Source organism: Hemicordylus capensis, chromosome 6, assembly GCF_027244095.1.
Source record: "Hemicordylus capensis ecotype Gifberg chromosome 6, rHemCap1.1.pri, whole genome shotgun sequence".
In the NCBI taxonomy this organism is placed as follows: Eukaryota; Metazoa; Chordata; class Lepidosauria; order Squamata; family Cordylidae; genus Hemicordylus; species Hemicordylus capensis.
In genome coordinates, this window is record NC_069662.1 from 144864161 (window position 1) to 144887868 (window position 23708).

Genomic DNA, 23708 nt, shown 5'->3' on the forward strand with positions numbered 1-23708 from the left:
TGGGTGATAGGTAGTACCCATCATGACCTACTGCCTAACCCTCTTTGGTGTCCCTAGGAACTAGCCATGGGGAATAATAGGATGGTTTCAGGCCTGCTCAATTTCAACCCTCCTGCAGATGTTGGCCTACAACTCCCATAATCCCTGGTTATTGGCCACTGTGGCTTGGGATTATGGCAATTATAGTCCAAAAACAATGACGGGGGGGGGAGCAAAATTGAGCTGGCCTGGTTCAGGTTCTTCATTACTCGCTATGGGCAAACCACTTCAAACCAGTTCCAGTTGGTCCATCAAATGGACCTGACCAGATGGTCAGTTTGACCAAACCAGTTCACAAACCTGCAGTCCGGTTCGCATTCAAACCAAACTTTGGAGAACGGATCGGTGCATACCCCTACTTCTCTAGCCCTTTTTGTAATCTGCAGAAGATCATCTTTCACTAGCACGATATATATTAGTAGTAATACTAAATAATAATAATATCATTGGCCCGACAAATTCATGGTCGATAGCGGGACCAATGGCTATTAGCCATAATATGTCGCGGAACGTCCATGTTCAGAAAGAAGCAGACCTCTAATTAACAGATGCGAACAACGGAGGATCGGTGGCGTGCAGTTTTCTTCCCACGCTATCCAGCTAGATGCAACTTTAGTCCGCAATCAAGTAGAACTTGCTGGATAGATAGACCAACCTGGTGGTAAATATTTCCAGTACGTTCTACGTGATTACTAACCAAAAGTTGCAGCTAGCTGGATAACGTGGGAGAAAAACTGCCGGAGCTTTGGTCTGAGACTGAGTGATTACCCGCCAAGATGTAACTAGATCCTTCTGAGAAGAGAGCGCTTCCTGCTTCCCGCGAACTAGAAGCCGCTCTTCCCCGACCCAACAACTGCTGCTGTAAAGACGAAGAAAAAGCGCTTACACTTCCCACGCAGCACCACCTGGGGCAGTTTGACCCTTGCGTGGCCTCGTTCGGTCTAGTTTGCGTCATTCGGCGCATGCGCGCAGCGCGCTCTTCCTGCAATGGCGGCCCCCATCGGAAGGTTGCCTCTGCTGCTCCAGTGCCGGTGGTTCCGCTTCCCTCGCTGGGCTGAGGCAAGGATGCGGCTAAAGGAGGCCCGATTCAGCTCCACGGAGGTCGTTGCAGCCGCAGCAGCCGCACTGGGAGAGCAGCAGGCCTCTAGCAGCGAGGAGGCGGCGGCACCATCCCTATTAGCGCCTGGTAAAAGAGGAGCTTTCTCTGCCCCCACTTCGGCCCATTCCACCCCTGACGCTCCTTCCTTGCCGGCGTCGCTCCGTCCCGTCACCGCGAGTTGAGAAATGTCCTGAGAAAATCCTGAGCTGGGTGGGCTGGAGGAGACACGGGAAGCGCCTGCGGAATATGAGCAAGGAGGGGAAGGGGAGGTTTGCATCTCTTCCCCTACCTTGCGAGGACAGAAAGAACACGTGCTGAAGGGCTGCTGTAACTTCCCGCACACCGCCGGTGCCTAGATTCGCGTATAACCCCAGGGGTTCTCAAATTTGGGTCACCAGATTACGTTGGACTACAACTCCCATCATCCAAGGCCTTTGTGGCCAAGGATGATAGGTATTGTAATCCATCAGCCTCTGGGGACCCACGTTTGAGAGCCTCTGTCCTACACTGGTGCTTGCTGTGCACACTGAGATCTCTGCCTCTGGCTGCCACCTGCTAAGCAGACTACGCGAAAGCAGGTGTTAGAAGACATTTTCACATCTCCATCTCTGTCCAGCGAACATATGTAGGGGAGCCGGTTGTATTTATTTATTTTATGTGTTTTATTTCTATACTGCCCTTCCAAAAATGGCTGAGGGCAGTTTACCCAGAGAAATAATAACTAAAGAAGATGTCCCCAAAGGGCTCACAGTCTAAGAACTGTGAGCCCTTTTGGTATCCTTGCGGCAGGCTTCCTCCCAGACTTACTTCCTGCACAACTTTGACCTTGATCGTTGGCTGCTGAGGATGAAAGGAGTTGTAGTTCAACAAAGCTGGAGTGGTGAAGTTGTGCAGCCCTGTAATAGAAATCTGTAGGAAACCTGCCTCTTACCATCTGTGCACATCCATTGTGCAGTGATCAATGCCTAAAAAGAGTTATGCATGAAGTATATGTAGGCTGAGGTCTACACATTCAGAAGGAAATGATAGAATGGACTGTATTGCATTAGGTAGCTTCTGTGTAAAACAAATTTCAACTTCCTGCTAATAGAAAACTAGCACAGCTGGGAGAGAGATTCTGGTCCCAGTCCTTTGCCAGCTGTGGTGGTTTTTGGTTTGTGGTGAATGTTTAGGGAACTATTCTCTTTTAAAATGAACACATTCACACAGAAACATGTTCAGGCTTGTGAAACATTTCTAAGCAAAGCATGAAGGCAACAGCCCTCCTCTGGTGCTTCTCCTCAAGACTGGTACTTGAAAGCTTGCCACCTCTGAACATGAAGGTTTTATTTGGCTATTGCGACTGCTAACCACTGATAGATATTCTCCATAAAGCCAATCTGTTTTAAGACCATCTAGGCTAGTGGATATCACCATATATTGTGGTCAACGCTGGTGAGCTGGCAAGTGGATTTGTAGGTGTGTGATGTCAGCTGGTGATTACCTTTCTGTTAAAAATGAAGTTTATTAGTAGGGCTTTGTTGCAGGAATCTGTTTAGGTGATCTAATGATCTATTTCATATAAATCTTTTCCTCCTCCTCCCTAGATACTGAAACTGCCACAAGGAAGAAGACCTTTGGTGAGGTGCAAGCAGAAAGACGGGAACAAGCACAAAGGACAGTGTTAATTAACTGCCCGACCAAAATCAACGAAAAAAAGTTTCTCAAATACTTGTCATCGCATGGAATTGTTAAAAATCACTTCTTCTATGAAAGTTATGTAAGTACTTGGAGCATTAGCAACAGGACTCTGAGTTGTGTGTAATTGAAGAATAATGAATCCCTAGTAGAAGGGCTTAGGAGAGCATGTATCTGCTGTCTGTTACCACGAGCTTGACTTTTAAGAGTTCACTTTTCAGTTGTTTTAGAGGCAGAATTCCTGAGCTGTTGACTTCGGAAGAAACTTACATCTGGAAATAGAGAGCTTGAGAGGATTGAAACTTGTTACACACAGATGTGATGGTTTTCTTAATGTCTTCAGAAGCTGTAATATCTCCTGAAGGTAACATTAGTGCCAGCTCAATCCCCATGCTGGGGCTGGAGATTACCTGTAGAAGCAAGGATTGTTTAGATAATTGCCACTGACAAAGACAGTGTAGTCGAAACACGTTAGGCAAAACCACAAGCTCAGAAATTGGTAAAATCAAGACTGGACACTTTTTCTCTCAATCAAAACACAACATTGTGACTACTTGGGAACAATTGTCAACACTTCTCCCATTCATAGATGGCATGATATTTTGGTCATGAATTATTGGATTCAGTCTTCCATTGGTTACCCAGAAACTATTTTAGTGAAATTTTATTGAGTATTTTTCATCAACTTTATTGTAGCATATAGCTATATTGTACTGATTTGGATCCATTATATTTAACATAGTCTGGATAATTATTAGTAATGAATCTGAATGGTTATTATATTAAAATGTTAGTATATAGCATGTGCTTTTCCTGGTGCCTAACCTTCAACAACCTTGCAGAACAGAAAAAGGAAGCCCCACCTTGCCAGAATGTCAGAGGCTGGGTGCCAAGTCTGACAGACAGACAGACAGACAGACACATACCCCGCTCTCCTCTTGACTGGAAAGATAGATGGGGAAAGTCCCTTACTGGTTTCCAAACTCCAATAGCATGGCAAGGCAAGGCTTCTGTCCTTTTCCCTGCTCTGCCAGGCTGTTGGAAGTTGGACCCAGGAAGATAATTACAGGTCCTATTGCTTGGAGAAATGGTAGGGAAATATCCCCTACTGACATCCAGGCTCAGAAATGAGATGCAACATTTTGTTGCAGGTCCCACTTGCACTAACAGCTGCCAAGCTGCCTCATCCTGGCATGTACTGCCCTGGTCCCTTTCCCTGCCAGTGATGTTTTCAGTATGATGCAAAAAATGAAGAACCCTTGAGGATATTCAGATACTTGGTCTGGTCTCTTGATGATAAGATACGGTAGCATGCAGTCTTTTCACTTCAAGTCCACATTGTCTAGTTTTTATGTAGATGGGCAATTGCTGTCCAGACTTATATGTACCTTAACTGTTATTCTCCAGATGTGGCTGAACTACAGCTCTCATCAACCTCAATTACAATTTATTGGCTGGGGATGATAGGAGTTGCAATTCAGAAACTGTATAGGCTACAGCAGGGATTCTCAGCCTTGGGTTCTCAGATGTTGCTACAGGACTACAACTCCCATCATCCCCAGCAGCTACAGGCTTCAGCAACTGATGATTTGGCAGTTGTAGGTTTGCCTTCACTGCAGCCTGGTGTAGCACAGATGTGAACAATGCCACTTAATCTGTTTGCACCTCCTTTCTCTCTGTCCATCGGCCTTTTAATTTTAAAATGTGTGCTGTGTTTATGTAGCCAGGAGTGCTTCCTGGCTAAAACCGTTTTCTAAGTTTGGTGATGGTGGCTGCTGCTTGTACTCTATTGAAGGCAAGTTTGCTTAATCTCCTGACGATAAATTTACCCATGTACAAAACTCCTACCAAAAGGAGGAATCTTCTCCAAAGCCACCCTTGTGAAGGATCTGTGCATCCTCATCACCACTATCAGACCCCTTTGGATACATGGGTACAAGTGATTTTGAAGTCAACCTGTCTCAGGGACTGCCTCTACCTAAACTACCTAAACTAATTTGTTTGTTGACAAATTCTATCATGCCCCCAAGCAATATAGAGAAGACCTGTGTAGTTCAATGGATAGATAGTATATTCCACTTGTACCAGAATACCTAAATGCAAAATCCCACTCAGTCGTGAAGCTTACTGGGTGACTGTGGGCCAATCATCATCTCTCACTTGCCCTAACTCAGAAGATTGTTGTGAGGATACATGGGAAATCTTCATGTACACTGCTCTGAGCTCTTTGTAGAAAAGATATGATGCAAAAGTGGTTGTTATTATTGTTAACATTTCCCATTGCTTCATCACTTCTACAGTTTAAAAAAATTCCTCCTAATATCCACTCTAAGGCTGCAATTCTTTGTACACTTATTTGGAAGTAAGCTCTATTTAACTGATAAGCTGATAAGTGGGACGTACTTCTGAATAAATATACGTAGGATTGTGCTACTTCTCTCAGTTGTGCACATCCTAGGTTTTCAGATATATGCTCAGTTACGTCTTGTATGTAACATGTAATTTTTACTATTTCTTCTTTCATGTTGCTTCAGGGTTTGTATGCGTTGGTAGAGTTTTCTGAAAGAGACAGTATAGCTTCACTGCAGGAGTCCACGGAGATCCCGCGGCTTCAAGATGATTGTCCTGTTCCATTTAAATCTAGAATTTTTACTTTAACATTGAAAAATTCACCAAGCCAAGCTTCAGAACCAATTCACTGCCATAAACAGTCCACCATTTCATTTGGAGAGCTGATAAAGAAACTTTGTAATGCTGACAGTGTAAGTTCATGTTTATAGTTATTTCTACTTTCTTTTTATAAGAAATAAACCCCCATATTTTTGTGTTGCAAATGTATCTGGAAAATGTACCTGTGGTTTGAGATTGCTGTATCAGCAGTAGTGAACTGTGTAATCAGAAGAATGACCGTAGGCATGTGTATTAGCATCCTCTGCTAACTGAGCAAAGAGGCACCTTTTTAAAAATGGTGATTTTCTTTATCTAGCAGGGGAAGAGCAACTGTCCATATCCTTCCCCAGCACAGCATCCTTCCAGTAGCTGTTGCTGGTGTCTTATCTTATGTTTCTTTTTTAGATTGTGAGCCCTTTGGGGACAGGGAGCCATCTTATTTATTTATTTCTCTATGTGAACCGCTTTTGAGGCTTGTGTGGAAAAGCGGTATATAAATATTCTTAGTGGTTGGTAGGTAGGTGGTATGTGTGTGTGTGTGTGTGTGTGTGTGTGTGTGTGTGTGTGTGTATGGCTGGCTTGATAATCCATAGGTCTGAGATTAGTGAAATACATTAAAATTTGTGATCTTTCTCAAAAATGCTGTATCTTTTAGTAGAACAAAGAAGGCTCTTTCTTTCTGATTACACACACTTTGCATTTCTACTATTATAAAGCTGAAAGAAGAAGAGAGAACTTGTATGAAAGTTTGTAGTTACTAATGATTGTATATCATGAGAAAAGTTAAATCCACATCAGTACAGCTATTTAGTTAGTTAGTTTTATTTAACACATTTGTATACTGCCCAAAACTTACATCTCTGAATACTAAACTTCAAAAAACTGTGCAAATGTGTTTCTAAGAGAAGCCGCAGTAATGGGAAGAGCAGAAGGTTCCAAGTTCCCTCCCTGGCGGCATTTCCAAGATAGGGCTGAGAGAGACTCCTGCCTGTAGTCTTGGAGAAGCCGCTGCCAGTCTCTGTAGACAATACTGAGCTAGATGGGCCAATGGTCTGACTTGGTATATGGCAGCTTCCTATGTAATTCAACTTGACAGTGATTTTGCAAGCTTAGAAAAGTAACACTTTCTGAAATCTGAATTTTGGCAGTTGTGTTGGAACTCTCCTTTAGGAAACCCCTTCTACATCGAATTGTCTGCTGAGGATCCCTTGCATTTGTGTCTGGGAAACAATCTGCACATAGCAGATTTTCTAGGGCGTACATTTGGTTCCATAGGGAGTGCTTGTCACAGAGCTATAGGGCTCTCTCCTATATTTGTGTCATGACTAATTCCCTTCAGTTGGCTCTAAAACCTAAAGGCCTTCTCTGCCCTGAGCACTGTCACTCCCAGGAAGAAACTATCAAAGCCTCCTCAGCACATGCAGTCAAAGAGAACATGCCTCCTTAAGCATGTTCATGTGAGATTCAAAGCTTTTCCAAACAGCTCTACAAATACCCACTGCCTCATATAGCCTAAATGTATAGCAACACACCCAACACCCCTCTGTGACTGCATGTTGCAGTAGAAAATTGGTAACAGTGGGCAAAGCTGTCTTTCAGGAAAGCTTGTTTGCCACTTCTTGTTTGCTCTTTTCACTCAGGAACTTCTGATGAGCTTCTGAGTGTTGACCTGGAGTGGGGGGCTTGCTGGTCTGTGGCTTACTAGGAATTTCGCCCAAATCTCTCAAGTTCTGTTGAGTTGCAGACTCCATCATGGAGTGCATAAGCAGTTGGCTCCTGAATCTGCCAGTGTTTACCAACCTTGAGTCCCCAGATGTTGTTGGCCTACAGCTCCCTTCACTAGGATCATAGGAAGCTGCCTTATACTGAGTCAGACCATTGGTCCAACTAGCTCAGTATTGTCTACACCAGGCGATTCCCAACTAGGGATGTGCACAAAATGTGATTCGGATGCTGAATCACAGCACATCCCTTTAACATGGAGAGATTACACATCCTCTTTAACATGGAGGAGAGCAGATCGATACCTGCTCCTCCACCGCTCACCACCACTTCCTTGATGGTGGCACCCCACGCAGCTCTTGTCCACCGGCAGCGCTCTCCTTCAGCTGCCCCTGCATGATGCCAGCACACATATGGCCTCCACACATATGTGGAGGCCATTTGTGTGGTCATCATGGTTGCTGACCATGCAAATGGCTGCCACTCATGCGCAGAGGCCATATGTGTGCCGGTGTCACGCAATGGCAGCTGGGGGAGAGCACTGCTGTCGTGCAATGATAGCAGTTAAGGGAACGGTGGCCAGTGGTGGAGGAGCAGGTATGGACCTGCTTTCTGTGTTAAAGGGGATGTGTAATCCCTCTACGTGCAACAGATGTGCTGCGACTCAGTGTCTGAATCACATTTTGTGCACATCCCTCTTCCCAACCTGTGGTACACCAGATATTGCTGAATTATAACTTCCCATCACCCCCATCTACAATTTATTTTTGTCTCAGGATTATGGGAGTTGTAGTTCAGCAACATTTGGAGTTTCGCAGGTTGGGAGCCCCTGGCCTTCATTCACTGGCAGGGCTCTCCAAGGTTTTAGGCAGGAGACTTTTTTAGCCTTACCTGGAGATGCTGGGGATTGAACCTGGAACCTTCTGCCTACGAGCAGATTCTCAAGAGGAATACCTTACAGCAGACAGTGCTCACAAGGCATCCATCCAAATACAAACCCAAGCAAACTCTGCTTAACAAAGGGGGAATTCCATGCTTACTACTGTAAGACTGGCTCTCCATCTATTCTTCATTGTGGCTGGAGATGATGGAGTTGTAGTCCAGCAACAGCTGTGGGCCCAAGGTTGGGTAACTCTGATCTATGCTGTGACTCAATTCTTCTCAATTGGCTCTAATGCCCAGAAACCACCTCTGCCCTGAGCACAGCCCCTCCTGGGAAGAAACCATCAAAGTCCCCTCAATTCATGGAATTGAGGAGGCAGCTTCTTAACTTGGCATGCTCTTTGTGATTCAAAGCTTTCTCAAACTGCTCTGTGACGCCCAGACCTTCCTGAATCAATCAGCAGAGGATCATCTTTTGTTCAAGATGTAGCCTTAAATGAGGCTTTGTTCTCTGTATATAGGTGTAAGTAATTTATATCAAGTTTCCTTTCCACAAAGCAATTTTAGTTCTGCCCTAGCTCTTGGAAATTTGAGCCGCCTTTCTATACCAGAAGGGCTGGACTGTATGCCACTCCCCGGTCAGGACAGCAGTCTTATCCAGAGTGCAGACAATACACTGACGCTGAGCTAGCTCCCTGCCTCATTTACACGGATCCTGATTTCCAAATTACCCCTTCCTTGTTCCTGGAGAGTATTTGCTGACTCCAAGCATTTAGTTTTTGGGTCCTAAGAAATATGCCAAGGAATCCTTGAGTCCCTTAGAACACAGGTTGAAAACAGCTGTTCCAGTGTGAGTTTGCCATATTTCATACATGGGCAGGTTCACATGTAATGGCATCATCTGAGGTTTGCGTGAGCACCTGCATCCCTGGGACCACCCTCTCCCTGCCCAGATTCCTGCATGAATCTCTACTTCCTGTCCAGGTTCCAATATATCAAGATTGGTGGGTTCAGACATCACGACCAATCTCGGCGTATCCTGCCCTACTTCCATCAGGGACCCCAACATCTGTAACTGAGATTTGACATATGTTACAGTTGTCAGTTTCCCTGTTAGAAGGAGGACAGAATGTGCCGAGATTGATCGTAACATCTGAACCCCCACCAATCTCGGCATTACAGAATCTGGACAGGGAGGCTCACACAGGGATGGAGGAGGCGAGCACATGCACCTGACACCACAGGTGCTCGCATGAACCTGTGATGCTACCATTACATGTGAACCTGCTCTAAGTTTCATCTTGCTTGTTTCCATGTCTGGGTTGTGCTTTTAAGTGCAAGTGTGTGTTGTGTCTCTGGTACAATCTGTACAAATGTTTGTACAATGTATTGATTTGTAGAATCTGATAACTATAGATGTCAATGCTGGAGACAACCTGAACACAGAGTTTTATTAAGGTGAAGGTGTCAGATGAGTCATCTCTTTGCTGTGCACTGTATTTTAAACTGTGTCAAACTGCAAGAAAAATAAAAGAATTATGACCAGCAGGATTACCCAGTAGTCTAGGGGTTCTCAAACTTTGGTCCCAAGATGTGTTTGGACTACAACTCCCATCATCCCAAGTCACAATGGCTGAAGGCCATTGTGGATGGGGATGATGGGAGTTGTATTCCAAAAACCCGATAGGGACCCAAGTTTGGGAACCCCTGCAGTGTTGGTTTTTAAATTGGATAAGTGGGAATTGCTGAGTTCAGAAATTTTGTTTGCAACTTGTCTGAATCCATTAATGTTTCACTGGGCCAAGATCCAGAGTTTCAGTACAGAGACAAAGAATATTGTAATTGGGCTGTTTCTAACTTTCCAGGTTTCCAAATGTGCTTTGAGAATGAATTTGGAAACAGAGGGTGCATGAAACAGTTGATCTCTACTTCCTTTATATAGTAAAGATGTATCTTGTGGACAAACAACTGCTTAACAGCTCTTTAAGAATATCTAAGTATGCTGGATGCTGGAAAGCCACATAATTTAAGTTTCTTCTCCTTTTTTTGCTGTCTAGATGAGTGACCAGTTGTATATGCTCACAGAAGCATATCAGCTGACCGAAGAAAACACTAGGCTCCGGTTTTTGACCTGTTCTTTAGTTCAAGACATTGCGGGTGCTTATTTTCCAGACTGCTCTGTGAAACCCTTTGGCTCTTCTGTGAACTCCTTTGGCAAACTGGGATGTGATTTAGACATGTTTTTGGATCTGGATAAAACTGCAAAAAGCACTATCAGGAGGGTAAGATCTTCCTCTAATAGCTTAAAAAAAATTAACCTAACTGATAAAAGTAATATTTCAGGAAAGCTTGTTTTCACACCGAATCATGTCACAGGGAAACTTCTGATGAGCTTCTGAGATTGTTGGCCTGTGGCTGCAGGGAACTACGGTCTCTGTGGTTTGCTAGGCATTTTTACCCAATGACTGTTAGAAGCTGCCAAGCACCTGAAAATTAGGATCATGGCAATAGTGTGATTCTCCTCTTCTACTGAAGAGTAGTTCTGTTGATCTTGTTTTCTAGGGCTTCCTACCCTCCCCACTCCAAATAGCTTGAACCTTATTTTTAATCATGTTATATACTGTATATTGTGTTCTAATTGTTCTGCATCTAGAATTCAAAAGAAGCAATTGCAGTCAGGAAGAGCAGAATAGCCTTAACTTGAATGGCTAAGATCTGAACTGCTCATGGCATGCTGGGCTTCTCTTGACTTTCCTTGCCCTGCAGCAGTCTCATGCCTTGCCCTAGAGGGCCCCCTAATCCTCAGAAGTGGCTTGGGAAGAACATGAAGGGCTACATTAAGAAGCAGGAGAGAGCTTGTGTGCAGTCCTTTGGATCCCACCAATGTGAATTATCTCTGGCCTTAGTTGACTTATTTCAGAAAATAACTTAAACATCACTACCTGCTGGAGAAGTGCTCTGATATCAACCTGAACACACACACATACACACAATCTCAAAAAGGAATAAATTTCTGGTGAAGTAAAAGGCAGCTTGGATGGAAGTTCATCTGCGCCACCGGTACTCTTGATTAGGAAAATTTCCTGAGCACAAAGGCTTAATGAAACTGAGCCAAATCTGTTGATACACAAATAACTGATCCAGTGAAAATTTGGGGTTTTCCACATTTGAAAGAGGAAATGGTTTTTAGCCTCTGTTTACACAGTTTGAATAATACAGCATTGGCTGGCCAGTGAAAGCACATAAAGGGAGGAAGTTACATATCTGTGGTTCCTTTGTGCTTATGTGGAACTTTAGTTAAATTGTCATAAGAAAATGTAAATGTAAACCACAAGACCACACTTTGCGTATGCTGCATTTTTGAGATAAGACTGAATTGTGTGGAAGAAATGTGCCACACTTTGTGGTTGCCTGGGTCTCAGCCTGTCTATCCCTGTGTGGATGCTGTTTAACCTTTTCTCTGCTTGTGCACAGTTTTGTGGTGGTGTTTTTAGAGGCGGGGTGGGGGGGGGAATGTGGCCAGTGACTGCAGTCTAGTGTATGGATTGCATTCTGTTTTCTGCAATAGAATGCAAAGATGCACAAGTGCAAACTGTTTCATAGTGGAGTTGAGAAAATCATTTGATCATAGCCAAAGGCTTAGATATAAAGAGACAGTGTATTCCTTCCCCCTGTATACGTAGGACTCTTCCAACTGTCAACTGGCTGACATACAGAGCAAGGATGCACTGGTGCAGTGGAGAGCAGCCTAACAGAACTTCCCAACTAACTGCACTGGGGAAATGGCAATTTCTGATGCCCACCCCTTCCCCAGAAGCCCTCCGTGCCACCTGAAAATATGTCCCTGAGGGCTGCACAGCCCTCGAGGACATAGTTTTGACTGGCACAGAGAGTTTTCTGCCGAAGGGGAGAGCTTCAGAAATTGCCACTTCTCTGCTGCACCAGTGCAGTTAGCTGAGAAGTTTTTAGGCTGCTCTCTCACTGTACCGATACATCCTTGCTCTGTATGCCAGCCAGCTATGTCTAAGCAAAGTGACCCTTATATTTGTGATGTGCCGTCTGCCATAGCTGCCACTGGGAGACTCACACACATGGATTTAAATTTTTAATCATGTTTTAATTCCCCAGTGCCCTTGCAGAGACCTGGATTGTGAATGAGCTTCTACAGTAGTGGTGTGCACGGAACTGCGCCTCCTCAGTCCGGCGCCGGGGGTGGTGGTGGTTCTTTAAGGGCAGGGGGTGCACTTTCCTCTCCCACCGCTCCTTTTTAAAAAACTTCTTGGGGCAGCAGCGTACCTCCCTGCCACCCCTGCCCCCGTTTTCAGCCAGAAGTACTGCCCGCCCGCACATGCACGATACTTCCGGCTGAAAACGGGGGCAGGGGCGGCAGGGAGGTACACTGCTGCCTCAAGAAGTTTTTTTTTTAAGGAGCGCCAGTGGGGGGAAAGTGGCTGGAGGGGTAAGTGCACCCCCCGCCCTTAAATAACGCCCCCCCCCAGCGCTGAACCTTCAAACTGCACCACATTCAAACCAGTTTGGAAGCCTCTACGATGGCCTCCGGACCGGTTCGTGCACATCCCTGTAATACAGCAGAAAGGACTAATGGTAGTAGGAGCCTGAAATGTTGGTCACACCATGCCTTTCCCTTGAGCTATGGCTAAGCTACTATCTCTTTTGTGTTAGAAAACAGGTCCTTTTAACCTAGAGTACCAAATGAAGAGAGTACCTTCTGAACGAATAGCAACACAGAAGATTCTTTATGTGATTGGGGAATTTATCGATAACTTTGGCCCTGGGTGTATAGGTGTGCAAAAGATACTGAATGCTCGCTGTCCACTGGTCAAATTTTCCCATCAGCCTTCAGGATTCCAATGTGACTTGACAGCTAACAATAGGTAAGTGTTCTCAAACATTTTAAACACACACACACACACACACTGATGTCTCACCTAGCAATGTAGGTGTTTTTCTATTTAAAATGTATTCAGTGGTAGGGATGTGCACAGAACTGGTCCGGAGGCCCTTTATGGGCCTCTGAACTGGTTCAAAGAACCGGTGGTTCCACTGGTCCGAGGCCAGGGGGGAAGGGTGGCTCCTTAAGGGCAGGGGAGGGTGCACTTATCCCTCCTGCTGCTTTTCCCCCTATGGTGCTCTGTTATTTCTCAAAATCCATGGGGCGGCAGCGTACCTCCCTGCCACCCCTTCCCCCATTGTTGGCCAGAAATGAGGAAGTATAGTCTACGCGTGCGCCTGCTGTTGCGCACGCCCGCCACACACGTCGCATGTCACGCATGCAATATGCAATGTGTGCGGTGGGCATGTGCGACAGCGGGCACAGACTATACTTCCTCATTTCCGGCCAACAACGGGGGAAGGGGCGGCAGGGAGGTATGCCGCCGCCCCATGGATTTTGGGAAATAACGGAGCACCGGTGGTGGGAGGGGTAAGTGCACCCTCTCCCGCCCTTAAGGAGCCACCCCCTCCCCTGGCGTCGGACCACAGCTCCGCGGTTCCGTGCACATCCCTATTCAGTGGTACATTATAATAGACGCTTCATAGGGGAGAAAGGAGAGACAGAGCAGAGGTATTCCAAGAGATCATCTAAAGGGCAGGATGTTCCCCAAATTCAGCTTTGTGCAGGAAGATCCATATATGATCTCCAGATGCATCTCTTTATGAAGATGATAGTAATTTGATCGTTCATATAATGCCAGGACAGAAAGATCTTCAGTCCACTACTGCATGGAGGTCTAGATGCTAAATGCCACCACCCTTTGCATACACCCCCTCCTCCCTCTTCCTCCATTTTTTTTGAAGTGGGGAACTGGAGGGTATCTTGCTGGTGCCCCAATATTCTGCTTCCATAGGTGATCACCTCACCTTGCCATATCGAAGGGCCACCCTGGTTCCACTCTGCCTGAAGAGAAGCCGGGTCATACCCACTTGCAGCCACTTAAGAATACATTTGGCTGGGACAGGTCCATAATATACCCTCCAAAATCAGAGGAGTCTTGGATGCACTGAATGCATTTTGACCAAGCCAAAATGAAATAGCCTTGTTTTAATTGTACACTTGTTTTAATTGTATATTACAATGAGCAGATATGGGCAAGTCAAAATTGCTGGCAGATTTATTAAAAAGGGTGAACATTGTGATCTGTATCCACAAGCTGTGCTAGGGTGAACATGCCTTTCCTGACCCAGCATTACCACAAGCATGCAGCCTGTAACTTTGAATGCCTGATTGTACCATAGAGATAGTCTATCACAAGCATAAGGCTCAAACCAGAACTTCCAGAATCACAAGCATGCAGCCTGTAACTCTGAATGCCTGATTGTACCATAGAGATAGTCTGTCACAAGCATAAGGCTCAAACCAGAACTTGCAAGCCAAGTCATCGGAGCATGTCCCTCTGAGACCAGCCAGAGTGGGGAAATGTGCAGCCAGTTTATTTAAGGATGGAAAGGGCCAGCTAGTTAAAGGCAGTGCAAAGGGCATTCTGGAACAGACCGGGGTTGAGTGGGTGGGAAGCAGCATTGGGCCACAATTTATGGGCATGGCTAAGAATATACATTTCACATTCTTGGCACTCTCGATGGAGTGGTCCCATCTGTAGCTTAGGCTGAGAGGTGATGGCAGAACCACCCAGTAACCTTCATGGCTGAGCAGAGATTTGGACCCCGGCTTCCCTTGCCACACCACACTGGCTTTGGACATGGCTGCGTATAGAGCTATAGCGCAAACGGTGCTTAATCTGCATCTGAAAACTCTTCTTGCCTCCTGGATCTTTGGCCTCCTTTTGTATCGATTTCCCCTTTCCTAACTCTCTTGACTGTAACCCTATGGCTGTTTCTTTTTGTTTGCTAGTTATTCTGTCATTCATCTTATACTGAGAGCTGTTAATAGGAGCATAGGGAGTTGCCTTATACCAAGTAAGACGAATGGTCCATCTAGCTTAGTAGCAGCAGCTCTTCAGCAGGAGCCTTTCCCAGCCCTATCTGGCCTGCAGCAGCTCTTCAGGCAGGAGCCTTTCCCAGCCCTATCTGGAGATGCCGGGGGTTGGACCTGGGGCCCTCTGCATGCAGTGCAGATGCTCTGCCACAGAGCAATGACCCCATCCCTGGAAAAGCTGCTTCTTAGCACGAGAGAGAGAGAAAAGGTCAGCAGGGTGCAGTGATGAAACTTCAGCATAAGAAATACAAAGTACGCACTAAAAGCTCTCTAGTGCTGTTTGTCTTCGTGCTAGACTAAAGACGCATCTGAGTAACTGCGACATAAAAAAAGTGGAGCAGCAACCACAATTAGATCAATGGTTTCTTCTGGCAGCCTTTGGTGCAACCCGAAAATCTGTTTTGGCACCTAGCAGGATCTAGTCTAATTGAGTCTGCCTAACACCCTCCTGCACTCTATCAAAAGTCTATTACAAACTGCAGTTTTGACATGCAGCCTGAAGAAGAGTTCTGGAGAACTCAGAAGTTCACAACTTTGTGAAACCTTTAGTTGGTTCTGGGAAAGGTGAGGTCCTGCTGTGTTTTTTGCCAGAGTGGCCAGTAGGGGGAGCAGGCTTCTTAGAAATAGGTTTTCTTGATACAGCCTCTTTGTCGTCCTGTTTTTGAAGAGTATATGAATTCTTTGTTGATGTTATAATGAGTCACAAAAGACACCTGCCTTGGTGTTTTGTTGAATATCTGTTCTGTCGGGAAAGGCCTACTCTAATTCGGGGGTTTTGTCATAGTGACTCTAAGAACCTCATAGTGAATCTCAAGTTTTGCCATAGTGAATCTCTGTGCCAGATGAAAAAGATGCCACTTTAGCCCTCTTCAGACCTAGCAGTGCTGATTGTTGCTGTCTTTCCATCTTCCCTGAAGCATCCTGTCATTCTTGCTACTTGTCCGATGGCCTTTGCAACTTCCCACTTTGAGCAAGAGTCTTCTGTGTTTGTGTCTAAGAGAAGAAATAGCTTCCCTTCCTAGGGTCACGGTTGGATCTGGAGAGCACAGTGCCCTGTTCGCTTTTTGAAGCTTGCTTCTTCCCTGACAATTCCCTGCCTTCTTAGAGGGCACCCCACTCCTGCGGTTTCGTGTTCTGGTTAGGCAGAGTGAGGGAGACTGTCTGACAGAACTGTGGGCTTCCATCCACTGTTGGGTGGAAGTAGCACTAGCAGCCACCATGGAACTTAATGCTTTGGTGTCCAAGGATTCTCATGCAAGCCTCGGTCCTTTGACTGTGTGTGAACCAGTAATGGCTTCCGTTGTGGATTCTTCCACCCCCTTGAAGCCGCTTTTTGACAATTGTTTAAAATACTGAACGGCTGCATCTTAGACATTTCACAAAAGTGACGCTTGTTGAAACAACGACCCAGAAATGAGTGCTGAATGTCTTCGCAGAACCAGCCTCCCCAGCCACAAGTGACCTTGGCTGCTTTGCCTGTGAGCCTCCCAACTTTGAACTGTAGGGAGGCAGCTGTAGGCATGAGAGCAGAACTTGCTGCCCTCCCGTACGTATTCTCTGCTTGGGCTCCCAGCAAGATTCCCAACAAGCGGCCCTTGTTTTTGTAGTATGCTTGGCTGACCCTTCCGTCTGCTCACATCAGCTGATTGTGAACAGTTCCTCAAGGATATTGAATCCATGCCAGATTGGAGGTGCTTGCTTCACAACTAGGCCACTGTGCAGCACTCACGCCCATGTCCTGTCACTATCCCTATCATAAAGGACAATAAGTGTTTGTATATATTTAATTTAGGAGCCAGACAATGGACATTTGACAAAACTACTGTACTTGGTGATGAATATTTGGGAGCGGGGTGGGAATAAATGGGCTCATCTTTATCCCTTTACAAGTAACCTACTTAGAACAGGAACAGGGGCAGCTGAGCCAAATATTTTACTAAATAACTCTACCTCTGAACATCCTAGCTTAAGTGCCATGGTTAAATTTCTTGGTACTACGGCTCCGTGGCAACAGGGATTTGTCAAGCTCTAATGTAGAGTCTGCTTGTAACTATCCATGAATGCCCTTCTGCTTTTGCTTGCAAATAGTTTTGACACAGAGCCATTGGAAAGCAACACCCAGCTCTGATCTCTTCGTATTTCTGTGGAAACGCTAAAATATTCCTTAGCCCATTTCAGTGTGTTGTGTTATCACAATAAGTCTCAGTTCCTGATGTTCTTTAATATTTCTCTCTTTTGACCCTCTTCCATTCCACCAGGATTGCCATGAGAAGTTCGGAGCTCCTCTATATCTACGGCAGCCTCGACCCACGTGTCAGAGCTCTTGTGCTGAGTGTGCGGTGCTGGGCACGAGCCCAAGGAATCACAAGTAGCATTCCTGGCGCATGGATTACAAATTTTGCTCTAACGCTGATGACTGTGTTTTTTCTGCAAAAGAGAAACCCTCCCATTGTTCCAACCTTGGATCAGTTGAAGGTGCTGGCTGGTAAGAGACCGTATGGGACCAGTTTATGCGTGTAGGTTAGTAGTTGTACACAAGCTCAATGAGTTAGGTTTTCCTTGGCTTTGGATACCAGAGCACCACATCTATAGCCTCTCATCAAGTCTAGAGCTGTGCGTGCATGTAAAATTGCAGACATTTCTTTCTTTTTTTTAAATTAAAATTTTTTTATTTAGAAAAGAAAGAAAAAACATGATTACATTGTTATCTCTTGAACTTCTAGATTACAATAGTTGTATAAAAAGTATTGCAAATAACAATCCAAAAACCCCTTCTACCCAATTACCCACCCTTACCCCTAACAAAATTAGAACAGACATACAAATGTAAGTAATCTACATCAAACATCATTATTAAGAAATTGCAGACATTATTAAAAAATAGCAGACATTATTAAGAAATTGCAGACATTTCTTAATTGGAAATGAGGTTCCTTTCTCAGTCCCCTCATTTTAGCCAAAACGACGAAAATGGCATAAACATCCTTACTGTTAACGGAGCAGTTGAAATTAGGACAGATGTTTGGGGATGTTGAGCTGTAGGTACAGAATCAAAAGAATGGCACATGCTTTGGGGGCAGGGACTGACTGCTTCCAGCATTTAATTCTTCATGGACTTGCAAAGAATTTGGCAACTGCAACTGATACAAAACGAGGGAGAAGCTCCTAATTCCTGCAGCTGGGCTCTGTTTTGTAGTGGCTCCACTCCTTCCTGCAGGGGGCAGGTTCCAGAAGTTGGTGCTTTGTCAAATTTTATATAACGTTTTAACTGTGTGCTGCTTTGGGACTGCCCAGCAGTTTATCGATGAATAAATGCCCCTTTATTGCTCCTGGTTTGTTCTCATATTGCAAAGTTCACAGTACAAGCACTTCCGTGAGTTGCAGGAGGGCGAACGTTTTCTGGTGTCCACGAAACAACTTTGGTCTAAAGGAGCTTTGCAAATAGCTTTGCATACATTGGGTGTGTAAAACTGTACTATGCTCACACATGCAAAATAGTTCAGAACAATTTGTTTTTGTTTCAGATGCAGAAGATAAGCATGTAATTGAAGGTTTTGACTGTACGTTTGTTAGTAACTTGAACAAAATTAAGCCTACAAGAAACACAGAATCATTGGGTAAGAGGGCCTTTTGTAAATATTTTTACAAATTACATATGAACTTTGGTCTCCTTTTCTCCGCCCCCTTACTTTACCACCTTTTTTTCTTTCAGATGTGCTCCTGGGGGACTTCTTTGAATACTTTGGGAATTTTGCTTTCAATAAGTATTCACTAAATATTCGGAAGGTAAAAATATTCAACTTGCATGCCCTGGGATTCATATTGATTCATCTCCAAGCTGCTACTGTTAATTTTCCAGTTATAATACGCTCCCCTGCCCTTCAGTAATAGCCTCAGTCCATGATGTGTATAATACATGGAAATATAGATAGGTTCGTCAAGGTTTTGTTTTGAGAAGAGGAAAAAGAACAGAGAGTAACAATGAATTGACTTGAAATGAGGAAGGAGAGAGTTCAGTACAAGTGCAAGAAGTTTAAGACAAGAGTTCTATATTCATGTGGCTAAATAGACATTTGCATGATTTCTACACAAGGTTTGCCTTGCCATGACACTACCAGGACAATTAGTGGCTTGGAGAGGCAAGAGTTAGACCCAGAATGGCAGCTTGGGAAGGCAGAATCCGTTGCAAAATAGCTAGGGGCACCATATTTTTAGCTTGAAAGATTTATTTTTATTTATTTATTTAACACATTTCTATACTGCCCTAACCCAAGGTCTCAGGGCGGTTCACAACAAAAAATACTAAAAACAATTTAAAACAAATAATAAACAATCAAAAGTTTAAAAATTTAAAAGTTAAAAAGTTAAAAAGCTTGGGTAAAAAGATGAGTCTTTAAATCCCTTTTAAAAGCCACTAGAGATGGGGAGACTCTTATTCTCACGGGAAGTGCGTTCCAAAGTCTCGGGGCGATGACAGAGAAGGCCCGTCCCTGGGTGGCCACCAAACGACATGAATGTAGCCACAGACGAGCCTCCCCTGATGAACGTAGTGGACGATGGGGATCATGCAGAAGAAGATGCTCTCTTAAATACCATGGGCCTAAGCTGTTTAGGGCTTTATAGGTTATAACCAGCACTTTGTATTTTGCCCGGAAACCTATCGGCAGCCAGTGCAACTCCTGTAATATAGGAGTAATATGGTCTCTTCGAGATGACCCGGAGACCAACCTGGCTGCCGCATTTTGTACTAATTGTAGTTTCCGGACTGCGTACAAAGGCAGCCCCACATAGAGCGCATTGCAGTAATCAAGTCTGGAGGTTACCAGCAAGTGTACTACTGTTTTGAGATCATGAACTTCAAGAAACGGACGCAGCTGGCGTATCAACCGAAGCTGATAGAAAGCGCTTCTGGCCACTGCCTCAACCTGGGAAACCAGGGAGAGGTGTGGATCCAGAAGCACTCCCAGACTGTGTACCTGTTCCTTCTGAGGAAGGGTGACCCCATCTAGAACAGGTAGATCAATATCGGTTCCCGAGTGACGACCGCGCACAATAAGTACCTCCATCTTGTCTGGATTCAGTCTCAGTTTGTTATCCCTCATCCATCCCATTACTGCTTCCAAGCAGGCATTCAGGGAGGATATGCCTTCTCCTGATGATGTTGACATGGAGAAATAGATTTGGGTGTCATCAGCATACTGATAACACCCAGCACCAAATCTCCGGATGATCTCTCCCAACGGTTTCATGTAGATATTAAAGAGCATTGGAGACAATATGGAGCCCTGAGGGACGCCATATAAAAGCTCAGATTTTGAAGAGCAACAGTCTCCAAGCGACACCATCTGGAATCTGCCAGAAAGGTAGGAGCGGAACCACTGCAAAGCAGTGCCTCCCACCCCCAACACTCTCAGACGTTCCAGAAGGATACTATGGTCGATAGTATCGAAAGCCACTGAGAGATCCAAAAGGACCAACAGAGTCACACTTCCTCTGTCCATTCCCAATTGGAGATCATCCATCAGGCCGACCAAGGCAGTCTCCACCCCATAGCCCGCCCGAAAACCAGTTTGAAATGGGTCTAGATAATCAGTTTCCTCCAAGACCGCCTGGAGCTGGGAGGCCACCACCTTCTCAATCACCTTGCCCAACCATGGGAGGTTGGAGATAGGCCTGTAGCTATTAAATTCTGAGGGGTCCAAGGCAGGCTTCTTAAGAATAGGTCTAATAATTACCTCCTTTAAACAAGGAGGCATCCTGCCCTCCCTCAGAGAGGCATTTATAATTGCCACCAGGCTCTCCACAACAACCCCCTTGCCAGATAGTATAAGCCACGTCAGGCAAGGATCAAGCAGACAGGTGGTAGAACGTACCATTCCGAGCAGCTTGTCCACATCCTCAGGAGTCACAAACTGAAATTGATCCAGTCTAACCACACAAGAGGAGTTGCTGGATACCTCTGCATCTGACACTGCGATAACTGTGGAGTCTAAATCGACCCGAATACAAGAGACTTTGTCCACAAAAAACTCATTAAAAGCATCACAGCGGGCAACTGATGGTTCCAAAGATGGATTCAGGAGAAAGATGAGGACATCTTTCTCACTGCCTTCAAAAAAAAAAAAAAAGTACGGAGTCCAGGTCTACCAGTAGACTTGCGTGGGGCAGCTGTGGGGGCAGCAGTAGACCTGGCCTCCAAAGCACTGGGTATCCAGTTCCACCCACTGTTTGGGGTGCAGCGGTGACCCATATCCCCTGTAGTCCTGGCCACTGGAGCAACAGAGGCCATGTCTACCCAGGGCTTCCTATGTGCAGTGGGTAGACCTGGCCTTGGGTGCCAGAATAGCCCAGGCCACGGCCACAAAGGCAGCAAGGGCTGCTTGCCAGCTCTCTTTCTTGGAGCCCTGGCCTCTGGGCAATAGTAGACCTGTCCACTGGCTTGAAGAGGGCCAGGCCTGCCAGGTAGCTCACATGCGGGAGTGGACAAATACTGGACAGGTGGCTTTTCCTCAAGGACATTCCTCTGTTTCATGGAAATGAGGCCATGTCCAGGGGAAATGAGGACGTATGGTCACACTAGAAATGGCAGCTTGTACAACAATCTGTGTCAACAGAATAAAGGGTTTTAACATGCGAATATGACCAATCTTTGTATACTGCTTTTCAACAAGAGTCCCCAAAGCGGTTTACATAGATATAAATCAATAAATAAAATGGCTCCCTATCCCCTGCAAGACAGGAGGGCAAGTAAGAGAAGCTGCTTTGTGTGTGGGGAAGAAACTGGAAAGAAAGGAACAGGAGAGAAAGTGAAACCAAGCCTGAGCATCCAAAGGGCGTGTGTGTGTAAAAATGGTGCAGGCATGCCCTACTCAGCCAGCCTGTCAGATGTTCCAGTATCGGTGGGCGGGAGAAGGGAGAGAGAACGGGAGCCCAAATGCCTGGAGAGCTACTTCAGATCAGCTCATGAGCTACCATTAGCCCCCAAACTATCTAATGCCTACCTAGCTTGCTGTCGAAAGCTTGTTAAATAAATGGGCTGCTGTTGCATATGTGCATTCAAAGAATGCCTGTGCTCTTTGGTTATTTCACATGTTAAGTTATTTTGTCCCCACCTTTGCAACCTGCAGGGGAAAGAGCAGAACAGGCCGGAAGCATCTGCACTCCATATACAGAATCCCTTTGAACAGAGCCTTAACGTCAGCAAGAATGTCAATGCAACCCAGCTGGAGAGATTTGTCACTTTGGCTCAAGAGAGCGCCTGGCTCTTGCAGCAGGAAGGCCGGGGTCCTCCTTCAAGCCGCTCTCAGTCCTGGGGCCTGGCAGCCCTCCTCCAGGCCACACATGGCAGCAGCAGCAACAAGGGCATCAGGAGGAAGCGCGGACCCGCCAGTGAACGGATCAGGAGCTTGCTGGACTCCTTAAAAGTGACTCACACCAATGGCGGGAAAAGGCCCCTTAGCACTCTGGTGCGGTAGCTGTGGCAGCATCCTGAGGACTCCCTCGGGGACTGGGTGGCTCAGCATCTCTGAAGCCTGTGTGGCAGTCAATGGAAACCAGGAGCCCCTTCTGGGCCGTCTTCAACTGGGAGGCGAATGGGTTTAACCTTGCTTTGCTTCCTTGGCGTTTGCAGCTGTCCTTTTGGATGGGAGACGTCCAGCTTTTTATGGACGTCCTTGTTTCATTCAAGTCAGAAAAGAAGGGAGAATTGACCCGAGAAGAGGACTTTAGGAATATTCTTATTTAAGAGGGGTGGGGCGAAGCAAAGCAGCCCAGCAGCCTCCCTCCAGGGAAGCTTTGTATCCGCCAACACACAGATGCACTGCAAACTGTTTTTTAAAATCAATATGCTTGTGTCTTTTTTTTTTTTTTTTTTGTAACGGTCCCATTTCTATAAATGCTGGAAGATAAAATAAAGTGAGCAGTGGTTGCATGTGTCTTGTGATCATGGGACCTCTCCATAGGTTATGCCAAGTGTTCTCAACCTTGATTCACCAGATGATGTTGGGACTGAAACAAGAATGATGAGAGTTGTGGTCCAACATCATCTGGGGAACCAAGGTTGAGAACACCTGATGTTAGGAAGTTGTGATACAGAAATACAGTCTGGACACAAGTTACTATTGCTATTACTTGTGTACCACTTTTCAACAAGTAAGTTCTCAAAGTGATTTACCCAGAAACAATAAATTAAAAAAAAAAGAAAGTTCCTTGTTCCCAAAGGTCTCACAGTCTAAAAAGACACACAGCGTAGACACCAGCAACAGCCATTGGAAAGATGTCGTGCAGGGGCTGAGTAGGGCCAGTTGCTCTCCCTTGCTGAGTAGAAGAGAATCACCGCTTTTGAAAGGTGCCTCTTTGTATTAACCCAGATTGAAATCTTGAGTGCAGACCGTAGCCACCTTCTTTCTGTGGAGTTTGGAGTATTTCCTATCCGTATGATCAGGGATTTGTGCTTCTACAAAGTGAAAGGGCTTCCCCATTGACTTCGGGTTTTGGGTGGGGCACATGTTTGTGGATGTTGCTGTCACCCTTGTGAACAGTAACTCCTCTGTCTCCCCTCTGGTTCAGCGGCTTCCTTATTTCTGACCTTCCCTCGCTGAATGCTGCATTCCTTTTCTTTCACTTTGGAGATCTGTCACTTTGCCTTTTGTCGTCCAAGCAGGAAGC

The 23708-nt window shown here is 45.4% G+C and overlaps 1 protein-coding gene across 1 annotated transcript; it reads left to right on the forward strand.

Annotated features, from left to right (window-relative positions):
- The first annotated feature begins 964 nt into the window (after nucleotides 1-964).
- MTPAP (mitochondrial poly(A) polymerase) lies at nucleotides 965-22971 on the forward strand. The gene is made up of 9 exons (XM_053266137.1): nucleotides 965-1225; nucleotides 2725-2897; nucleotides 5350-5577; nucleotides 10147-10371; nucleotides 12773-12984; nucleotides 17300-17526; nucleotides 18566-18658; nucleotides 18754-18827; nucleotides 22169-22971. Exons 1-9 carry the CDS (start codon nucleotides 1027-1029, stop codon nucleotides 22514-22516), a joined length of 1779 nt encoding a protein of 592 aa, XP_053122112.1. The 5' UTR covers nucleotides 965-1026; the 3' UTR covers nucleotides 22517-22971.
- The last annotated feature ends 737 nt before the right edge of the window (nucleotides 22972-23708 follow it).

What these genes read in the sequence shown, in the direction of transcription:
- MTPAP (XM_053266137.1), top strand. Translation starts at nt 1,027, where the DNA reads ATGGCGGCCCCCATCGGAAGGTTGCCTCTGCTGCTCCAGTGCCGGTGG. An exon ending in ACCATCCCTATTAGCGCCTG is followed by an intron (nt 1,226 to 2,724) that starts GTAAAAGAGGAG and finishes CCTCCTCCCTAG; the next exon opens with ATACTGAAACTGCCACAAGG. An exon ending in CAAAAAGCACTATCAGGAGG is followed by an intron (nt 10,372 to 12,772) that starts GTAAGATCTTCC and finishes CTTTTGTGTTAG; the next exon opens with AAAACAGGTCCTTTTAACCT.